We start from the raw sequence: 13,680 nt of genomic DNA, 5'->3' as shown, positions 1-13,680 counted from the left end.
TCCTACAAGAGGGACACAGATAAACTACATGGAGCAAGGACAAACCACAAGGATGGTAGTAACGCCAGATTTAGATCCTGCAAGGAATGGCTGAAGGAACTGGGGTTGTTTAATGTGAAGTTCAAGGAGGTGGGAGGGGGTTAGAAAGACTGCGTTAAAATATGTGATAGGCGGCCGGGCGCAGTGGCTCACGCCTGTAATCCCAGCACTTTGGGAGGCCGAGGTAGGCAGATCACGAGGTCAGGAGATCAAGACCATCCTGGCCAACATGGTGAAACCCCGTCTCTACTAAAAATACAAAAATTAGCCAGACGTGGTGGCGGGCCCCTGTAGTCCCAGCTACTCGAGAGGCTGAGGCAGGAGAATCACGTGAACCCAGGAGACAGAGGTTGCAGTGAGCCAAGATCGTGCCACTACACTCCAGCCTAGAGACAGAGCAAGACTCCATCTCAAAAAACAAAACAAAACAAAACAAAACAAAAAAACACATACACACACACACACACACACACACACACACACGTTTTCTGTGATCCTGGTGGAGGGAACTAGGCCAACCAAATGGAGATAGATACAAGGAGGATAGATTTGAGCCAATGAAGGAGAACTTTCCAGCCCTCAGAGCTGCCTTGGGAGGTAATGAGCCCCCCATCCCTGGAAGCATGCAAGCTGAGGCTGGAGAATCGCTAGGGGATTGGACTAGATATACATAAAGCTTCTCTTCTTACTTCACCTGCCCATTCCCAACATACTGCCTCCCAATTAAAAAAGGACCCCCCCACCTCCCTAACACACCATATTTCCCCAAAGTGAGAGCACAAAGGAGTTGGTCATGAGGGAATGGAGACAGTAGATAGGTGAGGATCTAAGAGGAGCTTCCATCATGGAGGGTGAGTGGGCCCTCTGTGTTCATGGTGGAGGGTGAGTGATCCTCTGTGTTCATGATGGAGGGTAAGTGGATCCTCTGTGTTCACAGTGGAAAGTGATGGATCTTCTGTGTTCATGGTGGAGGGTGAGTGATCCTCTGTGTTCATGATGGAGGGTGAGTGGATCCTCTGTGTTCACGGTGGAGGTGAGTGGATCTTCTGTGTTCATGGTGTAAGGAGGGCAGTGGGTCCTCTGTGTTCGATGGAGGCAGTGGGTCCTCTACGGTGGAGGGTGAGTGGATCTTCTGTGTTCACGGTGGAGGGCGAGTGGATCTTCTGTGTTCACGGTGGAGAGGCAGTGGGTCTCTGTGTTCCGCGTTGGAGGGCAAGTGGGTCCTCTGTGTTCACGGTGGAGGGTGAGTGGACCCTCTGTTTATCGTGGAGGGTGCGTGATCCTCTGTGTTCATGGTGGAGGGTGAGTGGGTTCTCTGTGTTCACGGTGGAGGGTGAGTGGATCCTCTGTGTTCATGGTGGAGGGTGAGTGGACTCTCTGTGTTCACCACGGTGGGTGAGTGGATACTCTGTGTTCATGGTGGAGGGTGAGGGGATCCTCTGTGCTCATGATGGAGGGTGAGTGGACCCTCTTTGTTCATGGTGGAGGGTGAGTGGGCCCTCTGTGTTTATCGTGGATGGTGAGTGGGCCCTCTGTTTTCATGGTGGATGGTGAGTGGGCCCTCTGTGTTCATGGTGGAGGGCGCATGGGCCCTCTGTGTTTATGATGGAGGGTGAGTGGGCCCTCTGTGTTCATCGTGGAGTGTGAGTGGGCCCTCTGTTTATCGTGGAGGGTGAGTGGGCCCTCTGTGCTCATCGTGGAGGGTGAGTGGGCCCTCTGTGTTCATGGTGGAGGGCGCATGGGCCCTCTGTGTTCATGATGGAGGGTGAGTGGGCCCTCTGTGTTCATCGTGGAGGGTGAGTGGGCCCTCTGTTTATCGTGGAGGGTGAGTGGGCCCTCTGTGCTCATCGTGGAGGGTGAGTGGGCCCTCTATGTTCATCGTGGAGGTGAGTGGGCCCTCTGTGTTCCAGGTTCTTTGCATGGAGGTTTGTGACTGCACTGTATGTGACAGACATCAAGAATGACAACTACTCCTGGCCCATGCTTGTGTACATGTGCACCAGCTGCGTGTACCCGCTTGCATCCAGCTGTGCACACACCTTCAGCTCTATGTCCAAGAATGCCCGGCACATTTGCTACTTCCTGGACTATGGCGCCGTCAACCTCTTCAGCCTGGGTATGTGAGGCCTTGTTCTTGCTTTCCTTCCCCTGCAAGTGGGCTGTTTGCCCCTTCTCCTGGGAGCTAAGGTCACTGGAAGGCTTCGATGAGTTTGCAGAAGAGTCCAGGGAATGCCAGTGCCCCTGTCCAGGTTCCCAGTGGGTTTTTTATAAGAAACTGTCCATAAGCACACTGCTAAATATTTAGCCACAACAGCCCTGATCTGTGGTGTTTGCCAGTTTCTATGGTGTAAATCTTCCCATCATGGCCAGCTTCAACCTACCAACATGACATCACAGAACACAAGGGTGGGAAGAGATATGCGTAGCACACCATTATAGAAATTCCACCATGCAGATACAGTAGATGTAGTCATTGAGTACTCAGTACTTTTGTTAATAGGATTTATTTAATTGCAAGTTTATGTGATTTAATTTTTAATGATGGCTGTGTTCAGCACTCAGCTCTCTCACAGGCCAGAATGAACTGACTCTAGTACATCAGTGCTAGTCTCTGTCATGCCAGGCAAGAGGAGGAGGGTGAGCTCATGAGCCTCATATGTCCAGAGGCTTAGAGCAATCAGAGAGATGCTCAGAGTGTGCAGGAATAGAGCAGCAGCCTAAGCTGGTGAAAATGGGTACTGACTGTCCCCCCTTCCTTGTCTTTTTCTTTGACTATGATGCGCCCTCCTCCAGCCTTTTCTCCTCTCCTCCCCTTGTGGGCATGCATCTGTCCCTAAGGATATGAGTTCTAGATTCTTCCTCCAGGTCCCATTCTAGGTGAGAAAACCAATTATTGTCTTCCTTGCCCAAAAGGTTGTCCATGAGGAGCCTACCTTCATCCTCTTTCTTCATATACACACACACTCACACACACACTCACATACTGACACACATACAATGCACTCACACATACACATACACTCACCACATATACACAATACACTTACATGCACACACTCCACACACACACACCACATGCCACACATACACACTGACACACAAATACACTCACATACACACACTCACACCACATACACACAATACACTCACAGGCATACACACAGTCTCAGACACTACGCACACACCACACATACTGACACACACACAATACACTCACATACACACACAATACACTCACATACACACACAACACATACACACAATACACTCACATGCACACACACATACTCTCAGACCCTCCACACACACTCACATCCACATACACACCACACATACTGACATATACACACAATACACTCACAGACACACACCACATACTCACATGCACATATATGCACACATACTCTCAGACACTACACACACATTCACACACTCACACTCTCACATACATCACACACGCACCACACACATGCACATCACACACACCACATACATACACACACACCACACATACACACATGCTCACTCACACACTCACACACATACACACACATTTTCCCGCTTCACTGCCCACTCCTCAGTGCTCTGCTGCCCAGTCCGCAGCATTCACCAGACCTTGCCCCTTTCCGTGTGAGCCCGGCTTACCCTCAGGGTTTGATGGGTTTGCAGAAGAGAGCAGGGAATGTGCGTGCCCCTGTCCAGGGTCCCAGCCTCCTGACTGCCGAGATTGACACAGGGGTACTACTTCAGGCCTCCTCAGTGCCCCTCTCTTTCTCTGGTCCCTGTCACATCTCCCCCTCCCTCCTGGGTCCCCTCCCACCCTCCGGATTCCCTCTTACCCTCCATGCCCCCCCTCCCCTGGGCATTGCTCCCCTCCTCTGCTTTCCGGCACACGTGGGCGGGGAGGCTCAGAAGTAGTCCTTTGACCTCTCCTCTCACATGATCTGGCTCCCCGGGGATCTCCTCCAAGCCTAATGCATCTCTTCCCACCTCCGGAGAAGCCCCATCTCCAGTGTAGACCTCTTACCTGAGGTCCACACCACCTCAGAGCCATGAGACCAGAACTGTACCTGCTCCTGCCCCTGCCCCTACACCTGCTACCGTTCTGTATGTCCAGCCTGACTATGGTCGCGCCCCTACTCCTTCTCCCCAGTCAGAAGCCTCGCTAATCCTCGGGGTCCCCTTCCTCTCACTCCCCGTCCCCGCCCACCCTCTGGCCAGTTGGTTATTAAGGCCAGGCGACTTCTCTCCCACCTGCTTTAAGTGGCACTGCCCCTTCGTCTTGACTCAGGCCCCGGCCTCTCACTTGCACAGTTATCACAGCCTTCTCCACCTCCCCCGGCCCCTGGAGGCTTCCACAACACCTTCTACCACAGGTGTTCCCAGGCTCCCAGGGGTTCCTCCCTCAGGCCATCCTGTGCGCTTTCACTAGGTTTTGGTCATCAAAATCCTTCATTGACTCCCTTAGTGCCTGAAAGAGGAAGTTCCCTTTCCCTAGCCTGCACCCAAAGCTGAAAGCCTCCCTGCCCTCAGGCTCCTGTCAGAATCCCAGATGACCTGCCAGGCTTTGTTCCAAGATCAGCTCCTGTGCCTTGTGCTCCACCCATCCTGAGCGCCTGCCCCACACTCCCTCAGGCTCTGATCTTTTGCTTCTGGCTGCAGTTCTGGGCAGGGACAGAGGCTCCCTGGCTCTTGTATGGCCCACAGCTTGCCCCAGGTGGCATCTGCTGAGCGAATGTGTCCCAGTCCAGAAGGGAACCCCCTCCCAGTATGGGGCCAGACGAAGGCCTTGCCTGTCCCTCTGGAGGCAGCTTCCCATTGAAATCTCACGCGCTGCCTACTGGAGCTGGGAACATGGGACCAGGAGGCTTTGGTATTCACCCTCTTTGCCTGTGTGGCCAGCTTCGCTAGATCCACCTATCAATGGGATAAAAGACAGAGATCAACCTGTATGGCCTAAGGCCTTGTTCAGCCCTGAGCTAGGACTCCATGGTTCTTGATGTCTTTGGAATGACAGGTGTCCTAGGCATGGCCATCAGGCCCTGGGCTGCCTCCCTTGGGGGAGACCTCAGGAGGTGAGGGTGCAGGTCCAGGCCCGTTTCCCCAGCTGAAGCACACCTGGCCCCTTTGAAAAGGACAGTGATCTCCCCTGCTCTTCCAAATAAATGCTTCAGCAAACAGGTCTCTAGAAGGTCCTTAAGCAACCCTTCTCTCACAAACTCCAAAACCTAAAACACAATGCAACACCCAGCCTCTCAGCTGGCCTGTCCCCCAGCTGCTGATATGACATCCTCATCTCAGCAAGGGCCCTCTCTCCAACACTGATCTTTCTACCAGGAGCACCCATGTCCCTGGGCAAGTGAGATGTGCACACTCAGAGTGGAGCTCGGCTCGCTGGGTCTGTCATCGTGGACCACAGCATGTGGCTAAAAGCGGGGACTGTCACTAACCTGCCTGGGTTTGAAGCCCGTCTTTGCTAACTCCCTAGCTGCAGGACCCTGGACGAGTGATTAAATTCCCATCTGTGCAATGAGGATAAGTACAGAGTTATGAAGGAGGATGGTTGAAGTGTTATGTGATGTCATATATGTAAAGCCCTTGAAGCAAAGCTAGGCTCACAGTAAACTCTCAGGATGGGATTTGGGTGGGCAGAGAAGAGAGAGGAGGACATCCTGGAAGGGGGAATGGCCCCAGCAAGGGCACAGAGCCGGGACTATGGGAATGATGGGGGCCAAGTCAGATGCTGGGGATGGTCTTTGCAAGGGGCCTACATGGTAGCAAGGCCTGGCTCCTCTCCCAAGGCTGGTGTTTCTTCCCCAGGCTCAGCCATTGCCTATTCTGCATACACGTTCCCAGACACGCTGGTGTGCACCACCTTCCACAACTACTACGTGGCCATGGCTGTACTGAACACCGTCCTCAGCACAGGCCTCTCCTGCTACTCCAGGTACTGAGTCGCTCTGACCTCAGATGGGAGGGGAGGGAGGGTCTTTCGTGCAGCTCCCTGTGCTCTTTGAGGGAGCTGGGGAAGAAGTGGGCTCAGTGGAAAAGGTGCTTGGGAACCTAGGACTCTGTTTCAGGTGGACTTCCTATTGCTGGCAAAACCAGCTTCCTGGGCATGCAAGCTCCAGGCCTCCATGCTCAGAGAGCCTCATACTTGCTGCTAATACTCTGCTGCCTTTTTTTTTTTTTTTTTTTTTTTTGAGACAGAGTCTTACTCTGTCACCCAGGCTGAAATGTGATGACACAATCTCGGCCCACTGCAACCTCCGCCTCCTGAGTTCAAGTGATTCTCCTGCCTCAGCCTGCCATGTAGCTGGGATTACAGGCACCGGCCACCACGCCCAGCTAATTTTTGTATTTTTAGTAGAGACAGGGTTTCCCCATGTTGGTCAGGCTGGTCTGGAACTCCTGACCTCAGGTGATCCACCCACCTTGGCCCTCCAAAGTGTTGGGATTACAGGCATGAGCCACCATGCCTGACTTGTTTTTGTTTTTTTTTTGAGACAGGGTCTCTCTCTGTGGCCCAGGCTGGAATGCAGTGGTGGGATCTCAGCTCACTGCAGCCTCGCCTTCCTGGGATCGTCTGCTGCATTCTTAATAATTTGTAATAATTTTTGAACAAGGAGGTCCCTGCTCTTTGATTTGGTACCAGGCTTTACAAATGATGCAGCTGTTTCAATTGCTGGACAAGTCGCTTATCCACCTCAAACTTCAGTTTGCTCATCTATAAAATGAGGCTGTTACAAATACCCCTAAGGCAAATGGAAGAATTACAGGTAATGTACCCAGGACACTTAGCACAAGCCTGGCACAGAGGAGGTGCCCCACAAATGTGCGGTCACTAATGGTGACTAGGTGTGCCTGCCTCTGAGCATATGTGATGGATGATGGAGTTATTCAAACGCCCTATGTATCCCTCATCGCTGTGAGTCAGGCCCAACTCACTGGCTCTAATTCCCACTGGCTTTTTTTTTCTTTCTTTCAAGAAAACTCACTGGGGTGTGAGTGTAGAGAATGTTGTTATGTTGTTATGGGGATAACTACACCTGTTTATTCAGCTCTTTGTAGAAGAGAACTGCCCGGAAGTTCCTTTTCCCTAAAATACTCAGGGAATCTCCCAAATGGTTGTGTTGGGGTGACAGCCCTGGCTGAATAGTGCCAAGGCCAGTACTTTTGGGCTGGAGGCCTTTGGTGCTGGTCGGGAAAGGTAGGCTGGCAGGTACATCTGAGTTCTCTGTCCTCCGCAACGGCAACTCCAGCGAGCCAGTGGAATCTCCCGGCCTCCACTCGCCCCCCTCTCCCCAGGTAAAAACAGGGAGGTGAAATATGCCCCATCTGGTAACTTCTCCAGAATGATTTTGTCTCCACCTTCCTTTGGGTGACCCTTGGGATGTGTGGGGCCAGCAAGTTTCACAAGGGAGGGCAGGCAAGTTTCACAAACAGGACAAACCAGTTTTTTTGTTTTTGTTTTTTATTTTTAAATGGAAGGATAGATTCTGAAACAGCATCGGGAATACCTGTTCCAACTCGCTTTCCATTCGCCTGTGCTGAGGCGGGTTGGAAATATGGAGCTGCCTTCCATGGGAGTGAAAGTCTCTTTCTAGGAGTCCCTGCCATGGATGAAGGGAGGTGTAGCACACATAGAAAAGTAATAACGCTGCGGAAACAAGTCCAGCAGAGATGAAGCAAGCCCCGGAGGCCTGGGTGCATAGACTTGTGGACCGGCCATGGTCCAGGAACCTGGACACTCTTGGACCTGGTCCTTGGACCAGTCACTACTCCTGTCTGTTGGCTCTCCTAGGGCTGTGTGACTCTGATGTTTGAAATTTAGGATTAGATAGGGAGAGCACCATAGGTTGAGAGGGCAAAGGAGGAAGAGAAGGCGTCGTGAGTGTGGAAGAAAGTCTCCAGAGTGAGGCTGGGCGTAGTGGCTCACACCTGTAATCCCAGCATTTTGGGAGCCCCAGGTGGGTGGATCACCTGAAGTCAGGTTTCAAGACCAGTCTGGCCAACATGGTGAAAACCTGTTTCTACTAAAAATACAAAGGTTAGCTGGGTGTGGTCGTGGGCGCCTGTAATTCTAGCTACTCAAGAGGCTGAGGCGGGAGAATCACTTGAACCCAGGAGGCAGAAGTTGCAGTGAGCTGAGATCATGCCACTGCACTCCAGCCTGGGCAATGGAGCAAAGAAAAAAAAGAAATTGTCTCCAGAATGGATGATCCAAGATGGTTTCCCCAGGAGCTCATAATTCAGATTCTTAGAACACTTGCTGGTTTTAATTTTTGTTTTGTTTTGTTTTTAAGGAGAGACAGGGTTTCGCCATGCTGGCCAGGCTGGTCTCGAGCTCCTGACCTCAGGTGATGCATTCTCCTCGGCCTCCCAAAGTGCTGGGATTACAGGTGTGAGCCACCCTGCTCAGCCTAGATTGCTTTCTTCTAGCCAGGAGTCTTCCCTGATGGTTCAGATATAACAGATGGGGTCTTTTGGATGTGGCATGCCTGGTGTCTTTGGAGGAACTTATCCGACAGGGCAGCTTTGCCAGACATCTCCTGGGTGCCTGAGTTTGGGGGCTTCTCCCTTTGCCAATGAAGTGGATTATTTATTTATAGAGTGCATCTGTGGCTATTCCATCCATCCACGCATCTACACGCCCACCCACCCATCCAACATTCCTTAAATACCTGCCATACTCCAGGTACCACGTTAGGAGCTGGGGGTGCCAGAAGGATGCCCTTGCCTTCAGAGAGCACCCAGTGCTGTAGGAGAGAGACTGCAGATGCCCCTAGAGGCCCATGAGGCCATCATTTCCTTCAGAGTGTAGCGGGAGGGAGTGTAAACAAATAATGATAAGGCAGAATGACACCTGCTGAGATACACAGGGTTCTGAGAAGTGGCATTAGGACTGGATATTGAAGGAGGTCAAACACTTTAGCTGAAGAGGAGGACAGAACAACCAGCCAGGACAAGGATGAAGACTACAGAGAGGGTGGGCCAGGGTCGGGAAGCAGCAAGGTGCATCAGAGTTGCCAGAGTCTGCAGGAGTGGATAGAGGAGAGCAGCTGCAGAGGGACTTGGATGGTGGGCTGGGGGCTTGTGGGTCCTATGAGGACTGGTCCTTTGCTCATGAAGGATGAGAGTCTCCTAGGGGGAAAAAAAAATCCTATGCACTCAGCTTCTGTGCCCTGAGGGGTTTCCAGGCATGTTAACAGCCACAGAAGTGGGAGCTGAGGGGAGAGGGAGGTGGTGGGCTATGTTGGAAGCAAAAAGGAGGAAGGGAGCACGTGCCACACTTTTGCACCCAAAGGTAGAGTGGGCATTCCAGCTGTGGCCCTTCCACTGCCCTTTGTACCTCGTCCTCGCTCCACATTCCCCTGTCTGTGGTTTTGCTGCTCTTACAAGCTGTCCTCCACTCTGTTCACTCCCTATCTCTGCCTTTAGTGTCTGGAGAGTGAGAAAGCTGACTCGTGCAGAAGTGATGCTGGCCCTGAGTAACTTCAGGAGAAGTGGGTAGAGAGGAGGGTCTGGGCATCTGGAGGCCTGAATTTCAACCCTGCTCCCCCAGACTTGCTGTGTGGCCTCAGGGCAGTCACTGTCCCCTCTGGGCCTCAGGGTCTGCATCTTCAGTGAGGGCATCTGAAACAACATCCTCTGGGTCCTCTCTGGTTTGGGCATCCTGCAATGCCAATGCCTTAGTGTCTTCTCCAAGCTTCCTCTCCCAGCTGTCTTCCTCCCCCAGGCTCCACCCCTGCCTCTCCCTCCTGCTCTATCCAGCTGTAGTTGGGCAGAGCAGGAGAGAACCACCTTCCCCTCCCAGGAGCACAGGGGGAGACCAGAAACCTCAGTATTAGCTTGATAGTTATCTGATGCTTGCCTGAAAATCAGGGTTGAAATGGCATTCGTTCCATTATAAGGCAGACCATTAAGGCCAATCTCAACATAGCTTTGTCGTACCCTGAGTGGTTTTTGGTTCTTACTATCATGGACTTTGGTTCAATTGAATATGTTCCAGAAAACTGCCTTCTCATTCTGTAGCATTTGAGAGGGGAAATGAGAGAATGCATGCCTTCATGGTTCTTGGAGCAAGGTGGGGGTGGCCGAGGCCCTGGCCTGCTCATGTCTGCACAGGAAAGGGCTGCCACTCCCTTCACGAATGTCAGTTACACAGCGAGTGCTGTATATCACAAATCATTGTCCATCTCCATCCAATGCGTCCAACTATTGATTGCTTTTTTTTTTTTTTTTTAAGAGCGGAGTGAAAAACCCGCTGGTCAGAGCTGTGAGGGCAAGAGATTAATTTTCACTCATGAGCTCTGCTGTAAGGACAGCTTGGCAGTTGCTGAGGCAGCTCAGAGGGGTGGAGCTGACCTGGAAGGGGTTTGAGGTCAGCGCAGGAGGTAGAAGGCTCAGCAGACATGGTTCTCAGAGGATTGGCCAGGTACGGGCATGGGGAAATGTCCACATTCCTGCAGTTCTCCAAAATAAGACAACTCCTACACAAGAAAACAACCATAACCACCGCCCTTACGTACACACACACGTGGACTCGTGCGTGCGCCTCTGCAATAAAATGATTTTTCCGAAGGCCCGCTATTTTCAAGCCCTAGTTTCCGGAATTCCAGTTGCCAGTCCTTTCAGCTGTGTTGTCAGGGTTTAGAACAGACTATTGAATCAACCCTCTCTTAACGAAGGCTTCTCCCGCAACTCAGTGTGCCTTGCCAACCTCGTTCTGAGCAGAGATCTGACTTCCTGTATAGCAGCCCCTTAGCCCTCTGCTGCGGAACTGCCCTAAGCCCAAGCAGGCTGGGCTGTGGGGCCGCGCGTGGGGCGCCTCTGAGGATGCTGTGGCTGCGGCTCTGCTCTGGCTGTGGCGACATCGCGTGGCCTGATGCGGAACTGCAACTTGGCAGCGGGCGGCCCTTCTCCCAAGCTACTGGCCCTTCTGCCTTTTTCTCTCTGTTGCTGTCTCTCTTCTATTCTGCTTTTTCTCCTCTTTTCCCTCTAGACTCGGCTTTGCAGCTGGAGAGGCTGGTCCGTTTGCCCCTGGGGAAACACTTTGTCAGGCCGAGCGAAATGTTGTCTCAAGTCACAGAAAATCCATGCTTTGGGGGATGGCCTTCGCCAGCCAGAGCCAGATTTCTTCGAGTGTAAGTGGCCACAGGGGCCCTTTAAGAGCCAGCCTCTCAACCCAGAGAGGGCAGGCCGTGGCAGGGCACAGGGCAGGAGGGGGCGGCCTGCCGCGGCCGGGCAGGGTCTGCTGGAGGACTAAGAAGGCCGGTGAGGCAGGTACCTGGCTCTCGGGATGGCAGGAGTGTATGCCCTCTGCTCTAGGGGCAGAGCGGGCAGGGAAGGGTGAAGGCTGGGCGGAGTCTGAGGCTACCCAGCCTACTGCCCGAGGCAGAGAGGGTGACACTTGGGAACCAGAAAGCCCAGGGTTTATATCCTAGCTCTGCTTCTTATTGACTCATCTGACTTCAGGCAAATCACCCAGAACCTGTTTGTTCCCTCCTGTTCCTATTTTCTGGACCAACATCGATACAAGGTGGGGCGGGGGAGAGAATGGAGCTCCACGATGCATGTTTTTTAAAAGCTGCTATTTAGTCTGTGTGACTGTACCATGCACAGTTCTAAACACCTCACGAGCATCGTTTCATCGAATCCATACAACAAGGCTGTGACGAGGCACAGTCATTGTCCCTGTGTCACCCGTGAGGATCAGGAGGTACACAAAGGTTAGTGACCAGCCGAGGTCACGTGGTTGTGAAGGGCAGAGTCAGGATTTGAACCCAGTGTGTCCCGATCAAGCTCTCCACATGAAATCACAGTGCTGCTGCCTCACCTCTCCTAGAGTTTGGTTCTTTTTTGGGGGGACGATGCATCCTAGTCCCTTCTCATTGAGCTTCTCACCTGGCACGTGCCATGTGCCATGTATGACTTACAGGCAGGGTCAGCAAAGAAGAAACACCAAAGTGGGCTGGAGTGAAGTTGGAGTTTGTCTTGGGAGGCCGTGAGGCTTCTTGGGGCACACAGTGGTATCCCTTTCCCCTGAAACAGGAATCTCTGGGTGGGCCATTTGTGCTCGGATGCCCTGAGGACTGAGTGGAGCACACTAGCCTGGACAATGTCCACATCCTTAGACCTGATTCTGTGCTGGGTCCCTGGGATCCAGGCCTGACCAGACCTGGCGCCTGCCTGAGGAGCGTTCCCTAACTGCCCGATGTGGAAGTCCCTGCATACTCCATGCTGAGGGATACAGGCAGCAGCCAGGTTTATGGTCAGGTAGCTTTACTGGCTCATACGAGATGTGAACAGCCTGGCCACGGGAAATGCGTCTGGGCTCAGAGGAGACAGCAGATGGCATTTGAAGGAGAAAGAACAGACTTGTGAACTGGGCCCGAGGTTCTTGGGAGCAGAGTGGGAGCCACAGCAGGACCCAGACCCCATCGCTCCAGTGTGATGAGGGGCAGAACTGTCAGCAAAGGCTGAAAGGGCCCAAATGCACGCATTGCCTTTAGAGACTGCATCAGAACAGCCATCCCAAGAGCCTCAGCATGTGGCTCTGCATCCCCTGTGCTGGGTTCCTTACCCTGCAGCCCTGTGGGCCCTGAGGGAGGACACAGCCCTCCACAGTACACCTCAGCATTGATGTGGGGACTGTACCTGTCCCTACTACCTGGCCTTGGTGGCCCAGCCAGGGCCCATGAGCACTTCCTTACCCAGGCCTCAGTTCAGGGCTGTGGTTTTGTGCAGAGATCCTCCTTGCCCATCCCCATGTCCTCCCAGTGTGCAGCCTGCCCTCTGTGCGGCCCAGTTCCCCATACCCTGAGCTGCTGCCCCAGGCTGGGCCCAAGTCAGCTGAGGTCCTGTCATGTTCTGTCTGGGGGGACCTGCCTCTCAACAATCAACATCACTTGTTTTAATGTTGCTATCAGCTGTCTTGGATTGGAGGTTGGGTGAGGGTGGCAACGAAGGAGAGAAGGAAAGACTTCATGTTTATTTAGTTTTCCCAAGGCAAGTATCCCTGTGTGTAGTATAAATATTCCAGAAAGCTCTCCAAGGATCAAATGCCTACTTCAACCCAGGCCTCCTTCGTGATAATACCTGGGCTCCAACTAGATGGGTGCATCTCAGCCTTTGCAGAGTGTGCCTCCCAAGAGTCTGTGGCAGTGGATCCCCTGATGCTCCGTACTCATTCCCTGTCCCGGTAGCAACTAGAGTTTTAAAAGGCTCTTTGGCAGTTATGTAACTTGGCCCTCAAAGGGTTTCTGCCCAGCGCCTCCTTTCTGGCTTAGTCTGGACACCACTGCTTCCCATGGTCTGGAGATGGTGTCTCTGGAGATCTTTTTGCATCTGAAGTTTTGTCACTTCCATTGGGGTGGGAGGAATGGATGAGGCTGGTGGAGAAGCTGCTGGCCACAGGAGCTTGTACAAAAATGCTTGTCCTCTGTCGATGACCAGGCCCTCGGTGTGCATGCATGTGCGTGTGCAATTTACTGAGACTCTTTTCATTCCATTTCCTCCCCACTTTCCTTCCCTCATTTAGGTTTCTTGAAATCCAGAAGCCCAGACTCTGTAAGGTGATTCGTGTGCTCGCCTTTGCTTATCCGTACATGTGGGACTCCCTGCCCATCTTCTACAGGG

At 52.7% G+C, this 13,680-nt stretch overlaps 1 protein-coding gene across 4 annotated transcripts in view; it reads left to right on the top strand.

Annotated features, from left to right (window-relative positions):
- The window catches only part of PAQR5 (progestin and adipoQ receptor family member 5), a 97,238-nt gene that overhangs the window by 76,308 nt on the left and 7,250 nt on the right, over positions 1–13,680 (top strand). For all 4 annotated transcript variants that reach the window (XM_031668539.1, XM_031668540.1, XM_031668541.1 and 1 more), the window contains 3 exons: positions 1,950–2,155; positions 5,860–5,986; positions 13,583–13,679. In XM_031668539.1, the coding sequence (XP_031524399.1) occupies positions 1,950–2,155; positions 5,860–5,986; positions 13,583–13,679 (430 nt within the window). The remainder of the gene's footprint in view (positions 1–1,949; positions 2,156–5,859; positions 5,987–13,582; position 13,680) is intronic.

Source organism: Papio anubis, chromosome 7, assembly GCF_008728515.1.
Source record: "Papio anubis isolate 15944 chromosome 7, Panubis1.0, whole genome shotgun sequence".
In the NCBI taxonomy this organism is placed as follows: domain Eukaryota; kingdom Metazoa; phylum Chordata; class Mammalia; order Primates; family Cercopithecidae; genus Papio; species Papio anubis.
Note: the sequence above shows the minus strand (reverse complement) of the source record. Positions and strands in the feature narration are given on the sequence as shown.